The sequence below is a fragment of the Hemicordylus capensis genome, chromosome 5 (genome assembly GCF_027244095.1).
Source record: "Hemicordylus capensis ecotype Gifberg chromosome 5, rHemCap1.1.pri, whole genome shotgun sequence".
NCBI lineage: Eukaryota > Metazoa > Chordata > Lepidosauria > Squamata > Cordylidae > Hemicordylus > Hemicordylus capensis.
In genome coordinates, this window is record NC_069661.1 from 220549017 (window position 1) to 220568575 (window position 19559).

Below are 19559 nucleotides of genomic sequence, written 5' to 3' on the forward strand. Positions count from 1 at the left end.
AGTAACCTGAGTATCAGCCCAACTTCTGGTTAGGAGTCGTGTTGAGTGGCATCCCCAGAGGAATGTTGCTTTTAGAATCCCAGAATTGATGAACACTTCCTGAATAGTTTTATGGGGTTGCTAACAAATGTAATTTTCTCAGAACCGCTTTTGCCATCCCAGCCTTCAGAACTGGAGTTGGCCATTCTCATTTAGGAGGGCGTTAATGTGTATGTCTGTTTTTTAACAAGCCTAGGTTCTATACTTGTGCTAAATCCCCTGGCCACTAGAGATGCCTTACACAGTGTGGAGACAGGCATTGTGTATTGTTGTTTAGAGAGTCTTCACAGTTAAGTACCAAGGAGCTGGGGAAATGGTTCACTTTTCAACTGAAAGTTATTGCGTCGCCTGACACCCCCCCCTCCCCCATGCTTTCAAGCAGAGGTTCCCAGCATTTGGCATTTCTGAAATTGGTCAGCATGAGTTGCTGCCTTGCCAGTGGAGGTCAGCATTATCAGCTGTTTTAGCAGTCTGTGGGATTAGTTCAAAGCTGCGACAATTCATTTTAAAATGGTCTCAAGACATCCTGAACCCCTTCTAAGCTCCCCTTCAGCTGGCTTCAGTCGTGAGTAGAAGGGAAAGTATTTTAAAGTCTTTTCCGGACAAGACATCAAGTACTCGGGAGGCTCCCAAGAGTGATACTGTTCCTGGATTTTTTCCTGGAGGAAATCTTTGGAGCTGCTATGTGGGAAAATTATGAAGATGTTACTTTATACAAGATCTTCTGACACCATGAAAGGCTGAGTGGCCTACACACCCCCTCACTGTGATTGTGGCAGCATCAGGGGATAAGTGGAGGCGGGATGAGCAGGGACAGAGTGTGGGTACTTCTTGGCTTCTCATGTTGGATATGGCCATGGTGGCTATCACGGAAAGTGCCTGACTTCTGAATTGGCAACTCGATAATCGGACAGCATGCATGAGGGATACAGTAAAATTTAAAGCACGTGCAGGAACTGCCTTTAAACATGTATATGTAGTGCAACAAAGGTGAATGACCCCAGCCTGAAATAGCTGGCCAATGAAGAATGTGTGCAGTGTCTGCCTGTGGCAACTCCGAAGGACAAGAACATTTCTGCTGGATCAGGCCCAACTTGGCCCATTTAGTCCAGAAGTCCACAGGCAAGAGATGAGGATGTATCCTCTCTCCTGCTATTGCTCCCCTGCAACTGATATTTAGAGGCATCTTGCCTCTGAGGCTGGCGGTGGCCTATAGCCACCAGACTAGTAGCCTTTGAGGGACAATTTCATGGAGGACAGGTCTAAGCCCCCTTTTAAAGCCATGCAAACTGGTGGCTATCACCAAATTCCAGTGCAGAGAATTCCATAGATTATGTGCTCTGTGAACAAGTATTTAATCTTGTTGGTCTTAAATTTCCTGGCCTTGAGTTACATGGGATGACCCCTGATTCTAATGTCATGAGAGAGGGAGAAGAATTTTTGTTCACTCGCTCTACTCCATACATATCTTTATATACCTCTATCATATCTCCCTGTAGTCACCTCTTTTCCAAACTAAAAAGCCCCAGATGCTGTAGCTTTGCCTCATAAGGAAGGTGCTCCAGGCCCCTGATCATCTTGGTTGCCTCTTCTGCACCTTTCCCAGTTCTACAGTGTCCTCCTCTATGGTAACTAGAACTGTACATATTTCTCCAAATATGGCCACACCATAGATTTGTATAAGGGCATTATAATATTAGCACTTTTATTTTCAGACCCTTTTCTAATTATCCCTAGCATGGAATTTGCCTTTTTCACAGTTGCCATGCACTGAGTCAACACTTTCAGCGAGCTGTCCACCACAACCCCAAGATTTGTCTCCTGGTCATTCACTGACAACTCGGAACCCATCAGTGTTTATGTGAAGTTGGGGTTTTTGCCCCAATATGCATCACTTTACACTTGCTTACATTGAACCACATTTGTCATTTTTGTCTCCCACTCCCTCGGTTTAGAGAGATCTTTTTAGAGCTCCTCACAATCTGGATTTCATAACACTAAATAGTTTGTCTACAAATCTGGCCACTTAATATGCCGAGGTTGGATGTGAGGTATGAATTCGCCAATCTCAGCATATCATAACTTACAAATGCAGTAGGCATGTGGGCAGGGATGTGGTGGGGCATGTGTGCTGTGGAAGCTCATGGGAACCTCAGATGCTGTGTTGCACGTGAGCCTTCCATAAATCAATAACTTGTTCCTATGCAAAAAACAAACTAACTGCAAAATTCAGGTTGAAGTGAAAGGAAAACACTTCTATGGTTGTACTGAGGGCATGTGGTGGCGCAGTGGTAAAACTGCTGCCCTGTAACCAGAAGGTTACAAGTTCGATCCTGACCAGGGGCTCAAGGTTGACTCAGCCTTCCATCCTTCCAAGGTCGGTAAAATGAGTACCCAGAATGTTGGGGGCAATATGCTAAAATCATTGTAAACTGCTTAGAGAGCTCCGGCTATAGAGCAGTATATAAATGTAAGTGCTATTGCTAAGTGCTATATTCAGATATTGGAGTCCTGAGTTTGTCCTTGTGCAGAAACTGGGAACAATCCTCATTCCCTTCACTGGAAAGTAGTGAACAATTAAATAGGAGATAAAGTAAAGTGTGTTGTTGAGTTGGTGTTGACTTCTGGCGACCACAGAGCCTGTGGTTTTCTTTGGTAGAATACAGGAGGGGTTTACCGTTGCCATCTCCTGCGCAGTATGAGATGATGCCTTTCAGCATCTTCCTATATCGCTGCTGCTCTATATAGGTGTTTCCTGTAGTCTGGGAAACACACCAGTGGGGATTCAATCTGGCAATCTCTGGCTTGCTAGTCAAGTCACTTCCACACTGTGCCATTAGGTGGCTCTAAACAGATAACTGTCTCCTGACCTTATGATGCTAAATTCTAAAGAATTCTAATCTTGCTTTCAGTCTAGTCTATGGGAGTAGGAAATTTCTGAAAAGGCCTATTGCATTCCTCTGAGGGATAGTTCAGAAAAACAGGATATGGTGCTGGGCACAATGCTATTATATCACAATGTGTAGTTTCTGTTTGTATTCTGAAGCTCTGTACTGCCATAAACAGGCTGTCAACTAGGCATCTGATTTCCTTTAACAGCCTCCCTTGCAAGCTTCCTTGAGAGCAACAACATCTTTGTGCTTCCTCGCGTCTAAAAAGCTCTTGCCCAAGTCTCCCCTTCTTGTTTTGTTCCCCACAGTGTGACTTGGCCCCAAATAGTGCATGTCTCCTGCCAATTGCGTTCATTCTTGTAGTGGAAAGGTACAGCAAGATTAATGTTGGCCACACAAGGTACTCCAAGCAGCCAGTACTGTTGTAGCTGCATTTTCTGGGCCCTGCTCTGGACTCTGGCACTGAAATATTGAGGCCGCTGCTGTTTCCTCTAAACATAGCTTTTCTTCAGATCTTGACCTTGCATTGAAGTTGTAATGTGTTCAGTTTGTGACATCACTCATTTCTATAGCAACAGATTGCAGTCACAAACAAAGGATTAGGACTCCACTGCAGGATCAAACAGGAGAATCCAGGGAAGAAGGTGGCGGGGCTGGGGGGAGAGTGAAGGCAGTTCTAGCACACATACTTGTGTGGCAATAGCGGGGCGGCGGGGTGGGGGGGGACCCTACTCTGCTGACAAAATAAACTTTTTAGAGCACATCTGAGTCTTTGCTTCCTTCAGCACAGCTGATGGGGGGTGACTTTTGATGGCTAGCAGCTGTCCCTGCATGCATCCGTTCCCATGGCTCAACAGTTCTCTGTGACAATGTGGGTAAATTCTCTGTTGCAGCTGCCGTCACTATTATTATTGCAGTTTGGGATCAATAGAGTTCAGCAGTGTGTGTTCTTCAGACAAAAAGTATAACCTAAAAATGCCAAGAGGAGCCATCTTGGGGCTAGTCTCTGTATTGCGTTTAGAAAACAGTAAAAGCAGTATCTGTTTGATGTCATAACTTGCCACTCCTGTTGACAGAGAGGGTGAGAAGAAATGGGAAGTGAAAGGGGTGTGTGGCATTTGCTTACTCAAAGACCTGCATGTGGGAGGGGGTGTGAGAAAATGGGGCGGAGCAGGGGCCTTTAGATTCTGACCCTGTTGACCGGTTGCACTCAAAATGCACAAGGCACATTTTGAATGAATGGTTGGAGAGCTAGGGCCTAGCCAGGGGGGGGGGGTGAATCCCAAGGGACACATGAGCAGGGACAAGTGCCCGCCTCCCTTTTTCCAAATTGCAGTGCTACTTTAGAGGAGGCTGTGTAGAGCGTGATCCCCTCTCTCTGAGCAAGGGTGGGAATTGCAGCACTGCAGCAAAAGGTGACTCTTTGCTTAGAAAAGGCTGACCTAGCCTCCTAGGTTGCTGTGAAGGTGATGCACACAAAGAAGGTGGATGACTTAAAAGCTATCTTAAAAAGAAACTAAGGCTAGTAGCTGAGCAAATGCACGCCCCCCCCCTCTACACTGCATTCAGTTGAGGGTGAAAAATCTCCATATTGTCAAGTTTCTACTACAGTTAACTTGGCACTGGTGGTGTGTGTGTTGACATGCAGAATTGAAGTGATATGGTTTCACTGCAAAGTTCAGGTCTAAGTTTGATAGAAAGTCAGATTAAGCATGGAAAACCAGAACCTGTAAGGGGGTGGGTGTGGGGCAGATCAAGAGTACACGATAGTGCAGTATGATCTTTGTCTGAGCCAAGGTGATGGCAAACTGTTTTAAGCAACATTTGTATTAAAACACAAGGAAGGCTGTAGCTATGTACGAAGTTAGTTTGTTGACTCTGGAATGCTTCTTGATGTGATTAACCCTGTTTTACCTGCAGAAGAATTGCAGTTATTAAAGTATACATCTCCAGGCAATCTACACAACTTTATTGGTGGAAATGAGAATTTGAAGCAAACTACCTGGCTAGTAGCTTTCATCTTCTAGAATGATTGATGACCTGAAAATTCCTTGATTGTGTCATCTACTGGCTTCCTTCCTCTAGGGGGAACTTGAGAGGCAGCTGCTTCAGGCCAACCCGATCCTGGAGGCCTTTGGAAATGCCAAAACAGTTAAGAATGACAACTCATCAAGATTTGTGAGTATCTGCCTCCTAATTTAATGATGCCTTCCCTCCAGAAAAAGATTGTGGTTGAGTGGGGTGTTGGCTGTTTGTCCTTGGATGCACTTCTGAGCGCTGCTTGTGCAAATAGCTTTATATACTGGCATCTGCAGACTTTGTTTTTGTGTAAATGGATGATCCATAAAGAGGTGTGTGAATGCACAGTGAGAGGGTCCATAGCTACGTGCTAGAGCCCATGCTTTGCATGCAGAAGATCCCTGGTTCATCTTTGGCATCTCTAGGTATGGCTGGAAAATAGCCCTCTCTACAACCCCGGAGAGTTGCTGAGAGTCAGTGCAGACCATACTGAGCCAGATGGAGGAATATCAGTCAGTATAGATGGCTACCTGTGTAATGTCATATGCACAAGCCAGTCCTAGCATGGATTGCTCTGGGATGAAAACTGCATGAATGAAATGTTAAACAATTTTGGAGAAAAACTACTTTTTAAAAAAGGAAAGGCTTCAGTGGTAGAAACACACTGAAGGTATAAATGTGTATGAGTGATAATGAACATGAAGTTATCTGTGCATGTAATGCCTACTAAAAAAACAAGATAATATCTTTAAATATCCTGCCTTTCTGTCATGTGACATCCAAGGTGACTGACAGAATCTATGAAAATGGTATTAAACTGTTCTGAGATCCATTTAATGGGAAAGCCTGTTGGTGGTGCTGTGCTGCTGTTCTGTGGCGTTCTTTTAGAATATAGAAGTACAGATCTGTATGAAGAACTTCATGTCCTGAATGTGAGCAGTTGGCTAACATTTCCTTGTTTGTAAATGTGGCTTTTTTATCCCTTCAGGGAAAATTCATTAGAATCAACTTTGATGTTAATGGCCACATTGTTGGAGCTAATATTGAGACCTGTATCCTTTCCACTGAGTAGAAAAACTCCAAACCACTCATGCAGGAAAAAGTGGGGACACATGCTCAGATAGAACTGCAAGCAGCCATCATTTTGGCTTACCAGGGTTTCTCAAACTTGGGTCCGCAGACTTTTTTTGAACTGGGACTTTTTTGTCCCATCCTACCCAGCCAAAACTATTATGGCTAGGGATGATAGAAGTTGTGGTTGGAAAACATTACCTCGGGTCCCAAGTTTGATAAACCCTGGTTTCTGGGAAAGAATGGGTGGACAGCATTTTCTGGTTCTACTTTGAAGAAGCAACTTGCCTTTTGTGAAAACAGATTATTTTATCTGAGAAAGGGCTTGATGCCCTTGGATTCCTCCCCTCCCCCAACTGTAGTCCTGTACTTGCAGATAAATGAGAGATTCGCCCCCCCCCACTCAGCTGTAGTATTAACCCAAATATTTGTGATACAGTTCAGCACTACGGCCCCACTGTAAAAACTGTTTAACTCAAGAACACTGTGGATGGGATTGCTGAGAGCAGTGCTGCCAGCCAATGGCAGAATGCCAAAATGTAGCAGAGCAGTATCTGAGCTTCTCCTTAAAAATAAAGTGTGCCATTAAGTCAGTTTCGACTCTTGACAACCACGGAGCCCTGTGATTTTCTTTGGTAGAATACAGCAGGGATTTACTATTGTGCCATGTCTCCCATGCAGTATGAGATGATGCCTTTCGGCATTTTCATATGTAGCTGCTGCCCCACATAGGTGTTTCCCATAGGCTGGAAAACATACCAGCAGGGATTTGAACTGGCAACCTTTGGCTTGATGATCAAGTCATTTCCTCACTGCACCATTAGGTGGCTGAGCTTCTCCTTAAGTTCGTTCTTTAAAAAAAAAACCTCCTATAACCATGCTTACACTCACCCAAACCTAGTTACTTTTCATATTTTACAAAAATTTTGCAAGGGTGTGTGTGGTCTTTGTTTATGGTGACCTTGTGAAGTACAGGTGATGTCAATATGAGCAGAAGTCAGGAGAGCCTGTAAGGCAGGGTTTCTCAACGTGTGGGTCCACAGATGTTATTGGACTTCAACTCCCATAATCCCCAGCCCGTGGCCTTTGGTTGGGAATTATGGGAGTTGAAGTCCAATCACATCTGGTGACCCACACATTGAGAATCCCTGCTGTAAGGTATAGAGGCTCCATTCCTGAGTGCTTGAGTCTCCTTACAGCAACTGCTTAGCTAATCACTAGTGTTAGTTTGCCTATGTTTGAAAAGGACCCAGTATTGTTCAGTCCCAGCTGCTTTGTGAAATTGTCAAGAACAGCAACAGCAGCCCGTGGCTATCTTACCTTAACTTATAAAAGATCTGTTAGAGAAATCACGAGCAATACGTCAGGCCAAAGAAGAGAGGACATTTCACATCTTCTACTACTTGCTGAGTGGAGCCGGGGAGCATCTGAAGAGTGAGTACTCGATGCTCAAATGACAAGATTTTTCTTCTTCAGCCAATGCTACAGCTTAATATGTATGCAGGAGGCATCTTTTAAAGTGGTGGCTTGTTTATATTTAGCAGAGGGAGAGCAAGTTCTCTGGCCCAGCATGTCTTCCAGTGGCTGCTGATGGTGTTTTCCTTTTTGTTTGTTTTAAGATTGTGAGCCCCTTTAGGACAGGGAACCATTTTCTTCCTTTTTGCAGCTTTTGAGAACCATTTTTCTTGAAAAGCAGTATATACAATAAGTATTAAACCTTAGCATTGGTTATTTGTCAAATGCCTGGTGCCAGGGCCCTTGGTCTTTCAGCATTTTCCCCCACACACTCTCCTTTTGCAAATTATGTATCCCCTGAAATCTGTCCCGGTAAGCTTAGCATTGTTTGGCAACCATGACTCTTTCCTTATCTGAATGGCTGTCTTGCATTAAGTTAGGAGACTACAGGTTGCAGAACTGGAGACCACTTAATTGAAGAGCTAATCTATGGAGTGCGTGCCTCACAATTGTCTAACTTCTGGCAGAGCTAGCTTCAGATCTGTAGATAAGGAATGAAAATCTAGTCTCCTTCAGCAAAGTTTGTGTAGTACTTGAGATTTATTGCCAGAAAGCAAGAATACTATGCTACAGAAGTTGTCTTTGTGCAAGATTAATAGAGGCAATATTAAGTTTGGTACCGAATCTAAAGTTGTCAAACTTGTCAGAGGATGGAAGCTTAGCCTTATGATGTGCCCTAAATATTGTTTACCACTCTCCCAACCCTCCTCCCAAAGATCTGTGACTATTTCATGTATTCAATTTTTCTCACCTGCTAGATGACTTGCTATTGGAGGGTTACAACAAATATCGCTTCCTTTCCAATGGACATGTTACAATCCCAGGCCAGCAGGACAAGGACATGTTTCAGGAGACCATGGAGGCAATGAGGATCATGGGCATTCCAGATGATGAACAGATAGGTATGGAACATCTAAAGGGCTCTGGAAATGCAAGAGAGGGCTATAGAGAAGACTGTCAAATGGGAAAATCCTCAAGAAGGCAGATGCTTTAACTTGTTCAGTTATTGATCACCAGCATCTGTGTCTGGGAGCATCAGTCAATGATATGGATTATTTGGTAGTGGCCTATCACCAAATTCAATTTCATTTTTGTAAGTGAAGAGTTATTTATCCCCTTTCATTCAAAAAACAATTTCCCAGACATTCTTGGACACTGTGTGTTGACCATATGGCACTGTGCATGCACCTGTTGTGATAATATCTTTTAACTTCCCTGGTATGGCTGGGAACTGATACCGGTCACCTCCATGATGCAGGTAAATGTCTTTCCTCTCCTCCTTGGTCCTTTATGTAAGAAATGCTGAATGTCACTAAATTATATTTTTAAGCTTCCCTTCTTTCAAGGAGCTAAAGGCAGCATTAATGGTTCTGCCCCTGCCCATCTTATCCTCATAACCCTGTAAGGTAGGCTAGGATGAAAGAGGGTAACATATAAAGTAGAAGCTTCAAGGTGCTCTGCTGAGGAATGGGTAAATGAGCATGCAAATGCCTTTACTTTCCTGTTTCATCTGCAGAATACATTAAGTACTCCATTAATAAGCATGCAAATATGAACACATCTGGAAACCAGCTGGCCTTGAAAGTCTGATTTTAGGCTCACTTCTCTAAACATCCTAACTAGTGTTTGTTTAAATGGGGCAATGAAAGTAACCTTTGGCTGGATCAGTCCACCTGATTCAGCAAACATAGCCTGAGAACATAAGGCATTTCTGGAATGGTAGGCAGAGGCTGTTTTAGTGTGTTGGGTTGGAGCCTGAAATGCAGTGGTTTTGCACCAACACTTCAAATGAGTTGGTTTGAAGGACTAGGTTGCCTGCAGGCAAGAACGTTCTCTCTCCACATTACCAACAATTGCGCTGCTCATCTTGAGGTTTGGCTACCAGTGTGGTTTCTGAAGTTGAGGCTGCTTATAGGATCTTGATGCAGGACTTAAGGCAAGTGTGTGTTTTTCAAATGGAGGCTGGCCCACCATCTGCCAGTGCTGCCGTAGCAGTTGCCTCCACTGGCCATGGAGCTGGACTCGAAGAGCCTGTGGCTCCTTCCAGCTCTAACATTGTATTCTTCTAAGATTCCTGTAGATTCTCTTGGGTGCCAAGATAGCAACACTGCTCACAATAACTTTTCAGGATTTGGTTTTCCAGGTGGTATAACTTCTTGGTCAAGCCTGGGGCGTTGACCTGAACCAAGGCCCCTGTTTCTAGGTCATACTTGACTGTAGGGTCTGGTGTGGACCGCTTGTCCATTTCTCTCTGTTCTACATCTACTACTGAAGTGGGCAGCATGGGACTCTACACTCGGCTTCTGTGGCTTTGAGTGGGGTAAAGTAATTGTGGATGCCTTCAATACCTGCCCACTTCAGTAGCAGTGGTGGTGTGTCACACCACTTTGTACTTCTCAAGCTTAGAATACGTCAAGGGTAGGCCCTCATGCCTGCACTGTTAGCGCACCTGCTGGTAATCTTATGAGGCATTTAACCTCACAGGGCTGATAGCAACATGTGACTTCAGCTAAATGGGGGTAGTTAAACTACTCCTGCAAGAGTAGGCACATACTTTCATCTCTAGGGTAATCTTAGTATTAAGGGATGTGACAGCATCCCTCTGAATTGCACATTCTAATACCAAATTCTTCTGCTTCTGAAATGCCTTGAAGTTGCTGTCTGTGAGTCTAATGAAGTCTGAGAACAAGCAGCTCCTTGGGGTGATATTCAGTGCCTCTTCTGTCAAGCCCTCCCCTTTCCTTCTCCAGAACTCACTATTATACATTGAGACTTTGATGTCAAAAGGCCATGCAGTGACTTGTTTTGCTTTTTCAGGTCTGCTAAAGGTGATCTCAGGTGTTCTTCAGCTTGGCAATATTGCCTTCAAAAAGGAACGCAACACAGACCAAGCTTCTATGCCAGACAACACAGGTAAGGAGATTCCCCTGGGTATAGGCTGGAAGGCAAGGCTTCTCCTGCCCAGAAGAATCCTGTGTTTAACCTTATATGTACTCTAATGGACTACAGTAGAGTTCATGTAGCCACATTTGTATGCTTTGTGGGGTTTTGATGTAAACCGGAGGCACCCAATGCATCTAGCAATGTATGTAGAGGTCATAAGCAATCAGTGGTGGTGCCTCTTGTTGGCAAATGGGTGTAGCCACATTTGTCTAGGCTCGCATAATCCTTAACTTATGCAAGGCCACAGAATATAAGGCGAGAAAGGGGTATTAGGGTTGACCAAGTTAGGACCTGGCTGTGGATCCATTGCTGACCCCCAGGGCCTGCATGGGGAATGCCAGGAGGAGGCAGAGGTGCCACAAGTCTCTCACTCAACTTCTAATCTGCAAATAGGAACAAACCTAGGGATGTTTCATTTGTTGATGTGGAGTGGTTGGGAAAAGGCAGCAGTGAGAGATGGCATGAAATAGTGAAAAGTTAACGGTAAGCTGTTAAACTCTTGGGAAATGCTTTAAGTTCTAAGCTTTTGGTAACTTGAGCTGTTTCAGACACCTAAGTAAGCAGGCTTGTAGACAGACTTGTAACCAATGGATATCTTCACTTGTGCAGGTTGACTGATACGCTATTTACCTGAATCCAATACTAGCTTTCTCTCCAAAGTCTTTGATGTTAGAAAGTGGGTGATTGTATTAAATTCAGGGCCCACTTCCTTTTGGCTAAATAGTATAATCGCTATTTAACCCTTATTCTTTAGCTTAAATTCAGGGTCATCTTCTATTTGAGTAAATGCAGTATTCAACAGAAAGGGATTACTTTCTTCCTCTTCTTAGAGGCATTATTGAATTAGTCTCTTAACTTTGTTTTGTGCATTGCACTCTGAAAGAAGAGGCATCAAAATTTCCAGCTCTTCCACTACCATAATATGTAGTGTGTGTGTTTGAAATGCCATTAAGTTTTGTTACATGAATCTCTGAGGAACAGTTTGCTAAAAATATTCTTCCACCCACTCCACTGTGTTCACACTAAAATGAAAGTACTCGGCACTTCCTTTTGCTCTTCTTGTTCTCTTAGCTGCTCAGAAGGTTTCTCACCTTCTGGGTATCAACGTGACAGATTTCACCAGAGGAATTCTCACCCCTCGCATCAAAGTGGGACGAGACTATGTCCAAAAGGCTCAGACTAAAGAGCAGGTACGTGTTCAGCAGGATTGCAGCAAATGAAAGTTGGGCATAAACTGCGCCTGGATAAATAAGCCACCTGGACCTGCAAAGGTTTTAGAGGCTGAAGAAATAGCAGAGCATGGATGCTCAAATGCTGACAATTTAATTGCCTTTCTAAGGAAACAAGGGCATGAACTGCTTGATGATAAACTAAGTATTTAAAGGCCAAATCCGTGATTGGTTGTATTCAGTTTGTTTTTGTGAAACCGGTATTTCCATATTGACACAATGCATGAAGTAGTAGCTGTTAAACTACAGTCTCTTTGGAATGATATTAATATCTTCCAAAAAGTTGTTCTCCACTGTGCCTCCCCCTCAACTGTGTTCTGCATTCATCACTTCTCACCCCTGCTAACTTGGCAAAGAGGCACCTTTTTAATGTGGTGGTTTTCTTTATTTCGCAGGGGGGCAGTAATTGGCCCTATCCAGCCCCAGCACAGTACCTCCAGTGACTGCTGCGGGTGTCTGTCTTATGTTTTTTTAGATTGTAAGCCCTTTGGGGACAGGGATCCATCTTATTTATTTATTCTCTATTTAAACCGCCCTGAGCCATTTTTGGAAGGGTGGTATAGAAATTGAATTAATAAAAATAATAGAGAAGCTGAGGACAAGTTCCAGTAGCCTTTCTTATTAACTTTTACAAGGCACAAAGGAGAAAATAGGATGAGCATACTTGCAGATTGTGCTTTTCATAAAATAGTAGATTCCAGAATGTGATGCTCTTAGAAACCTCCATGATCTCCTTGTTGCTGTCCACACTTTCTGAGGGGGCTTGCTTCTTTTCTAGAGAGAGATGTGTGTATGCTAGAGCTAGTCCGTTAATACTGAATAGCCCCTCATATGACTTTGTAGCTGAAATAGTACTTGTCTTTGGTATTGGGCAGTGGGGAAAGAATAGTTGTGACATTGTGTTTTGGTTTGGATTATACATGTATCTTTTATCCCTCTCTTTCAGGCTGACTTTGCCATTGAAGCTCTGGCTAAAGCCACTTATGAACGCATGTTCCGTTGGCTGGTGATGCGCATCAACAAGGCACTGGATAAAACAAAGAGACAAGGAGCATCTTTCATAGGAATCCTCGATATTGCTGGCTTTGAAATCTTTGAGGTAAGTAGAAGGCAATATTCATTTGGGGAGACCTCACTGATTCTTAATGGATCAAACAAGGTTTCATATGTTCAGTTGTTCATAGTTCAACTGAACTAGCCAAGTCTCTCTTCGAAATGTAGTTTCAGATGTTAAGTTCTCTGCTTTGCTTCAGATTTTGGGCTGGATTGGGGATGTCTCAGCATTTTCCAAAAGGGGTAATGCCTATGAATGAATTTTGTTGAATCTTTTAGCCATAGCATGAAACTAGAAATGGTAGCAGCATATATTTTTGTTTTTGTTTGGGTTTCCCCCATGTATATCTCTATCAGAGGCCTTTGTACTACTGTTTCTTATGGAGAAGGGACAGAAAAGGTTCTCTGGGCTCAGTCTGGTGAGGATTTGTGTGGTATAGCAGATAGTGTTGGACTTTTACCAGGTAAATCTGAGTTCAGATCCCCACTTGGCCACAGGGTTTACTGGGGAACCTTGAGGCATTCATTATCTCTCTACCTACACCTGAAGCTCCTTGACAAAAGGGAGAAATAACGGCAAATGATTTTGTTGGTGCTGACTTGTGGGGACCCAGGACAGGAGAGGCAGCAGCAGCTGTTTTTCCTTCAGCAGAGGCTCAACCGCAGGAGGAGGAGGTTCCAATAAGCACTCCTCAGATATAGGTAGCCTCTTTTCCTTTTTTGGCAAGAGTGAAAAAACCTAGCTTTGATGCCTCTGAGGAATATGGTGCATCTTTGCCACTAAATTTTCCCCTCCAGATTGCATGTGGACATAGTTGGTAATTTCTGCATCAAAACTTGAAGTACAGTTCCAGTCACTCTTCTGAAAAGCAGATTTGCAGTGCTTGACTTAATGTCCCCATTTTTCAGATTAACACCTGCAAAATGTAACTTCTAAAGATGTTCTTGATCAAACTTCCTGAAATGATTTTTTTTTAAAAAAGCAACTTTTATTTTAGAACAAAAATACTAATCTTTTTAGTGTAACTTGTTATCAAGTACAGTACTCTGCATGCCTGATGATTGGAAAGAGAACTACCAATATAGAAACCTATTTTTAGTACTGTTTGAACTATCTGTAGCTATTGTGATATACTGTTTCAAGGGACTGAGATTGAGTCAAATGAACATCACTGAGTACATACATGATGCTTTTTCTATTCTGAAATGGGAAAGGCAATGGATAGAAAAACAAACTGCTGCTGAATAATGGTGTAGTGTGGTTATGTGTAACAGGCATACTAGTATATAACATGGCTGGCGCAGTAGTCCCCAGACCTAACTGCTTCTCTTCTTACCCTGATAGCTGAACTCCTTTGAACAGCTATGCATTAACTACACAAACGAGAAGCTGCAGCAGCTCTTCAACCACACCATGTTCATTCTGGAGCAAGAAGAATATCAGCGCGAGGGCATAGAGTGGAACTTCATTGACTTTGGCCTGGATCTGCAACCCTGCATCGATCTGATAGAAAAACCAGTGAGTGAATCATGCATCCTCTCTTTTTCTGATGAGCAGAAAATAGCTGCAGCACTAAGCTCAGCCATCCATGCCTGCTTTAGTGCATGCCAAGCAGCTGTAATTGACATGTAGGAAGGGTGGGATACAAATAGGATAAATGAGATACTTGGTCCTCGAACTGTAAAGCACTTCTTATTGAAAGTGGTACCTAGAGAACAAGGAGCAAGCAATTAGGTGCTTGGCACACCTGCTTCTGCTGGCGTTGTGTGGCCATGGAAATGCCCCAGGCATGTCCTAAACTATTTTATATTGGAACAAGTCCAACTACTTCAAAGTAACTGCTGCTAAAATCATATCTTTGAAACAAAGGGCTTGCTGAATCTCTGCTCAGTCAGGTATGTGTTGAGGGAGAAGAGGTTCCTCGGTACCATTCCTCCTTCAGCTGGAAGACAATATTGCCCACTCTTTGTTTGTGGTCACCACAGCTCTAGTTGGGCAGCTATAGGTAATTTAACAAGGCAGCATCAGCGAAAAACCTTGCTGGTGATGGCACTGTAGTACTTGAGGCTGTGTGTAGAGCCAAGAAAGAAGAGCTGGTCTTGTGGCAGCAGGCATGACTTGTCCCCTTTGCTAAGCAGGGTCCACCCTGTTTTGCGTTTGAATGGGAGACTACATGAGAGCACTGTAAGATATTCTCTTGGGGGATGGGGCTACTCTGGGAAGAGGAGGTTCCAAGTTCCCTCCCTGACATTTCCAAGATAGGGCTGAGAGAGACTCCTACCTGCAACCTTGGAGAAGCGACTGCCAGTGTAGACAATGCTGAGCTAGATGGACCAATGGTCTGATTCGGTATATGGTAGTTTCCTATATGAGGAGGTTGGATAGGCTTGATCTCTGTGGCAGGACCTCATCGAGCAGTGAGGAACACAGTAACCCATAAGAAGTGGATTCCCTGTCTTTTCACTGCCCTGAAGCTATTTCTCCACTCCTGCCAAGTTGTCATGCTAGTGGCTAGGTGGGCCTGACAGAATAGTGCCATGGGCACTCTGGGGAAGATCAAGTCGCCACTTTGCAGGCTGATAAAGAGCAATTGTGGTACCTCCCTCTCCTATCCCCAAATTCAGGTCTTTAGATAGATCTGTCCTATTGGACTTGTATAATAGTGATGCAAAATTTTGAGTTTGCCATGGTGAAGCATGTTACTGTGACAACCAAATCCTAAACTTACTGCCAGCTATTTTTAAAGCATGGGTAGTAATGATAACTGTTGCTGCTCCTTATGCATGGAACTGGCTCCCCAGAATCCCTCTGTAATGCTGCTTATTTCCTTCAAGACTCACTTTTTCTTTGAAGATTTGACACAACCTCCTAGCCCATACCCTACTGTAACTAAGTCAAAATACATGTACCAGTCTATTTTCACCTTCTTTCTCCCTTCCTCTGTCTCTCTTACACCACTTTCTAGATTGCAAAGAACTGTCCCACCATTATTTGTAAATGTTGCAGAGATGGCTGATGCTATACAAATCTCCCCAACATATTTTAAATACTTTGTTGGCATAGTCTTGGGATCGGGCTTTGCTCTTACATCTAAATTGGGAGTCTGTGTGTTTGTGCATGCACACACACACGTCTGTAATGCTAAATCAACTGTGTAAAGTTTTTGTAGCATCTGAACTAGAACAATCTGTGGGTTTAATTTATTGGAGAAGAATTCTTTTGACCTAGGAAACGCTTGAGTAGTAACTTTTTTTTTTTTTTAAAGTGTTCTTAAATGGAGCTTGTTGAGAAAGCTGCTTTGAGCTTTCTGTAACTTACAAGGAATCATGTGTGGTTCATTCTTGTGTGTGTATTCAAAGCATTAAATTTTGGCAGCCCTGCTGATGTCCAGCTATCTTTTACACAGGCTGGTCCCCCAGGCATACTGGCCCTTCTGGATGAAGAATGCTGGTTCCCAAAGGCTACCGATAAAAGCTTTGTGGAAAAGGTGGTGCAGGAGCAAGGCACTCACCCTAAATTCCAGAAGCCCAAACAGCTGAAAGACAAAGCTGACTTCTGTATTATACACTATGCTGGCAAGGTAAGTGCTCTTCTTGCTGTATGAAGAGAAGCTAGGGGTTGCTCCTGACAACCCGGAAAGCAGTCCAGGCTCTGCTGAATTGAGATGTCTTCTAGAGCAGTGGAACAAGTTGCACAGTAATCTAGCCAGAAAGGGAGCACTTGCCAAAAGGAGTGTTTTGCTCCCGTAAGTCTAAGGCTACAGGCTTTGTGGAGTCATCGCAACACTAGCAGTGCCAGCTCTACATGCTTTTTTGAACAGCTGTCCTTTCAGACAGGCAGGCAGAATGTGCATTAGTAAACTAGCACTTCTGATACATTCTGCAGCGTAGTGCAGTCATCTTGGGTTTCTGTTTTCGGAAAAGGGGCAATCACATACCTCTCATTAGCCCCATTCAGACATAATGTTGAATGAGTGTATAGATGTTTGTACACTTGTACATATTTGTGCAGGAATGACTGCATTTTTTAAACGTGAACCTGGGTGCATGCCCCTCAAATACATGGTACAGATAGGAGGTATGCTGCTGTACCTGTATTCAACATATTGTGTGAATAACTGTCAGTGTACAGATTTATATCTCTGTACATTGGTATGAATATTGAAGAGAACATGTGAATAAGGCTATTGAGTTAAGTTTTACTGAAAACAAAATCTACTTTTCTGTGATGAGCAGTCTGCAACAGATCTGGATTGTGATCCATTGTATCCATAAGAACTGGGTTTCTGCGCCTGCGCAGGGACCTCCCGGGCTGACTAGCTAGCTCCTATTTGCGCCCCGCCCGTCTGCACGTGCTCTGCTAATTCCGTTGGAATTGACAGTTGGGGCGCTTCTCCTTCAGTTTTCTCTTGACCGCCAAAGCGTATACACCTCTTGGCTGTTGCTCCTCGTAGAGAAAATTAGGACTGTTTTTTGACTACTCTATTGCTTATCGATTACTGTTTGAAAACTCGGATTGAATCTCGGAACGGAAAACGACTTGCTTCTTTGGACTGTACTATCCTAGAATGGAATCTGTGTATGTGAAAGGTATCCTTTATTCTTACTGCTTTTTTATCCTGCCTTTCCTCTAAGGAGGAGTTCAGGGTGGGATACATGGTTTTCTTCTATCCCTCCGTATTTTTCTCTTCAAATGACCCTGTGAGATAGGTTAGGCCAAGTGATAGCAACTGGCCCAAGGTCATCTAGTGAGCTTCATGGCCAAGTGGGGATCCAAATGTGGGACTTGAAGTCTGTGCATCCTAGGCAATCTTCTGTTTCCAATATTGGTGGTTGGTTCCTTTTTCTAGGTTGATTACAAAGCAGATGAATGGCTGATGAAGAACATGGATCCTCTCAATGATAACATTGCGACCCTGCTGCACCAGTCCTCTGATAAGTTTGTGTCTGAACTGTGGAAAGATGGTATGTAACTAGTTTTCTTGCCTAGTTTTAGAGTGGCTATCTACAGTACTCTTTCCCTTAAAATGTTACTTATCAGTGTGATCCCAAACTTGTTTGGATATGCTTAAGCTTTATATTCTCTTATTGCTGAAGTGAAGGATTGAAATATTTCAGCCAATCGGGGCAGCATCCCAGAACTAATTTCAGGCAGATGTTTCCTATAGCCCCATCCAAATACGGGTTTTAATAAGGTAAAACCAAACACAGCCCCTAGGGATTTCTTTTTTGCTTGTTCCAGTGCCATTAGGTGTCTTGCACTCGAGGTTTTCTGTTGCTTTGAGTCTTACTGTTGCTATCTCTTTTGTCTTGGGTTTTTCTTTGACGTCTCTGTTGCAGAGATGCAGAATGTTCAGAGAGCCTATTTCTATCAACACTTTCCTATTCTTCATCTAGAACCAGGTGACTGAGAAACCCAGGTGTTGTGTCGTGTGTAATTCCTTCTAGAGCCATGCAAGAAATGCTTCCAATAATTCTTATCTTACCCCTTTTCCATTCCTGCTTGTCTGTCACATTCAGTCCCTCTGCTTTATGCTAGTAGATCCTCTTGGACTTGGAAAAACAGATCGTTTAACAAGGTGTGATCACATGGGTACAGCAGCAGGACATTTATGGGTACTGGTTTGAGGATTCATAGGACTAGCTCTCCTTTCTTAAACCTTTAAAAATAGCCTCGGGGGAAGTGGCTTCTGAAATGTCTAAAATATGCTCCAAGGCCAGTAGTGCCATATGGGGAGTGGTGACTTCATGTGGCTCTGAACATTTTGTGCATAAACAGCAGTAGATAGGCACTCTGGTGACTGAAACTGAAGTCATTTATTCACTTCTCAAGAGAATACAGCTGATGTTCCTTGGTGATGCCTCTTTTCTGAGAAATACATATTTAGAAGATATTTGGCTTTTTAACAGGATTTGCCAGCCAGCATCATGGAAGCTGCATGAATGCTATTTTTTTATGATCTTATTCAGTAATACAGCTTCGTCTCTAAACCAGTTTTGACTCCATTGAACAAGCCACTTTAGGCAGAAAAGGTATCCTAATTCTTGATCATATAGCATGAGTAGTACTTCATTCCAGACACTCAACTTGTCTTTCAGTTCTTGATATAGTCCTGCCTTTGACAGGTTAAAAGCCTTTATTCTTGAACAATTATTTTTAAAAAGCTTGGCTGAAACATGGCTGAAATCGGACAAACAGTGGCTGATTTTGGCCAATGCCATAGTCGATCAGCCTGTCATATTCCCAAAATAACCAATGGCTTTCTAGAACTGGGGAATCACTCTATCATATTAATACTGAACTCCTGTCCCTGTGTATATATTTAACTAGACAAGCTATTCCAACTAAAATGCAGTGATGCTACAACCTGGTTCACTTAATGGCTTCATATGTTATATAGGTTGTGACCCATGGAATATGCCACTCTTGGGATCAGAGGGGTGGAGAATGGGGAGAGAATAGGCATCGAACTAAACCATTCCTGAAGTGTTACTGTGCTAATTACAAAATGGATTTTAAAACGGCATTGGATTCTATGCTCTTCCTCTATACCATGCTTGAGCATACAGATTTTAAAATGGTGGCTTTTTCAGCAGCATTGCTGCAAAACCTTCTGGAGACAAGGTCTTTGAGTTGACTGCCATAACTGACATGAATGACGCCACCTCTTCAGTCAGTTGTATGCAAGGCAAAAGCTTGGGTTGCATCTTCAGGGCCTGGCTCTGAGAGAAGGCATCTTCCTCCTCGCTGACAAAGCATGAAGGAGAGAAGCTTGGCGAAATCAAACCCACTTCTCTC

General features: G+C 43.3%; 1 protein-coding gene across 1 annotated transcript in view; it reads left to right on the top strand.

Annotated features, from left to right (window-relative positions):
* MYH9 (myosin heavy chain 9) overlaps window positions 1-19559 on the top strand; it is an 88972-nt gene that overhangs the window by 42133 nt on the left and 27280 nt on the right. Inside the window, exons 6-15 of the mRNA XM_053253466.1 lie at window positions 5016-5108; window positions 5938-6001; window positions 7356-7454; window positions 8294-8437; window positions 10353-10448; window positions 11550-11668; window positions 12654-12806; window positions 14106-14279; window positions 16168-16341; window positions 17611-17725. Coding sequence (XP_053109441.1) covers window positions 5016-5108; window positions 5938-6001; window positions 7356-7454; window positions 8294-8437; window positions 10353-10448; window positions 11550-11668; window positions 12654-12806; window positions 14106-14279; window positions 16168-16341; window positions 17611-17725 — 1231 coding nt within the window. The remainder of the gene's footprint in view (window positions 1-5015; window positions 5109-5937; window positions 6002-7355; window positions 7455-8293; window positions 8438-10352; window positions 10449-11549; window positions 11669-12653; window positions 12807-14105; window positions 14280-16167; window positions 16342-17610; window positions 17726-19559) is intronic.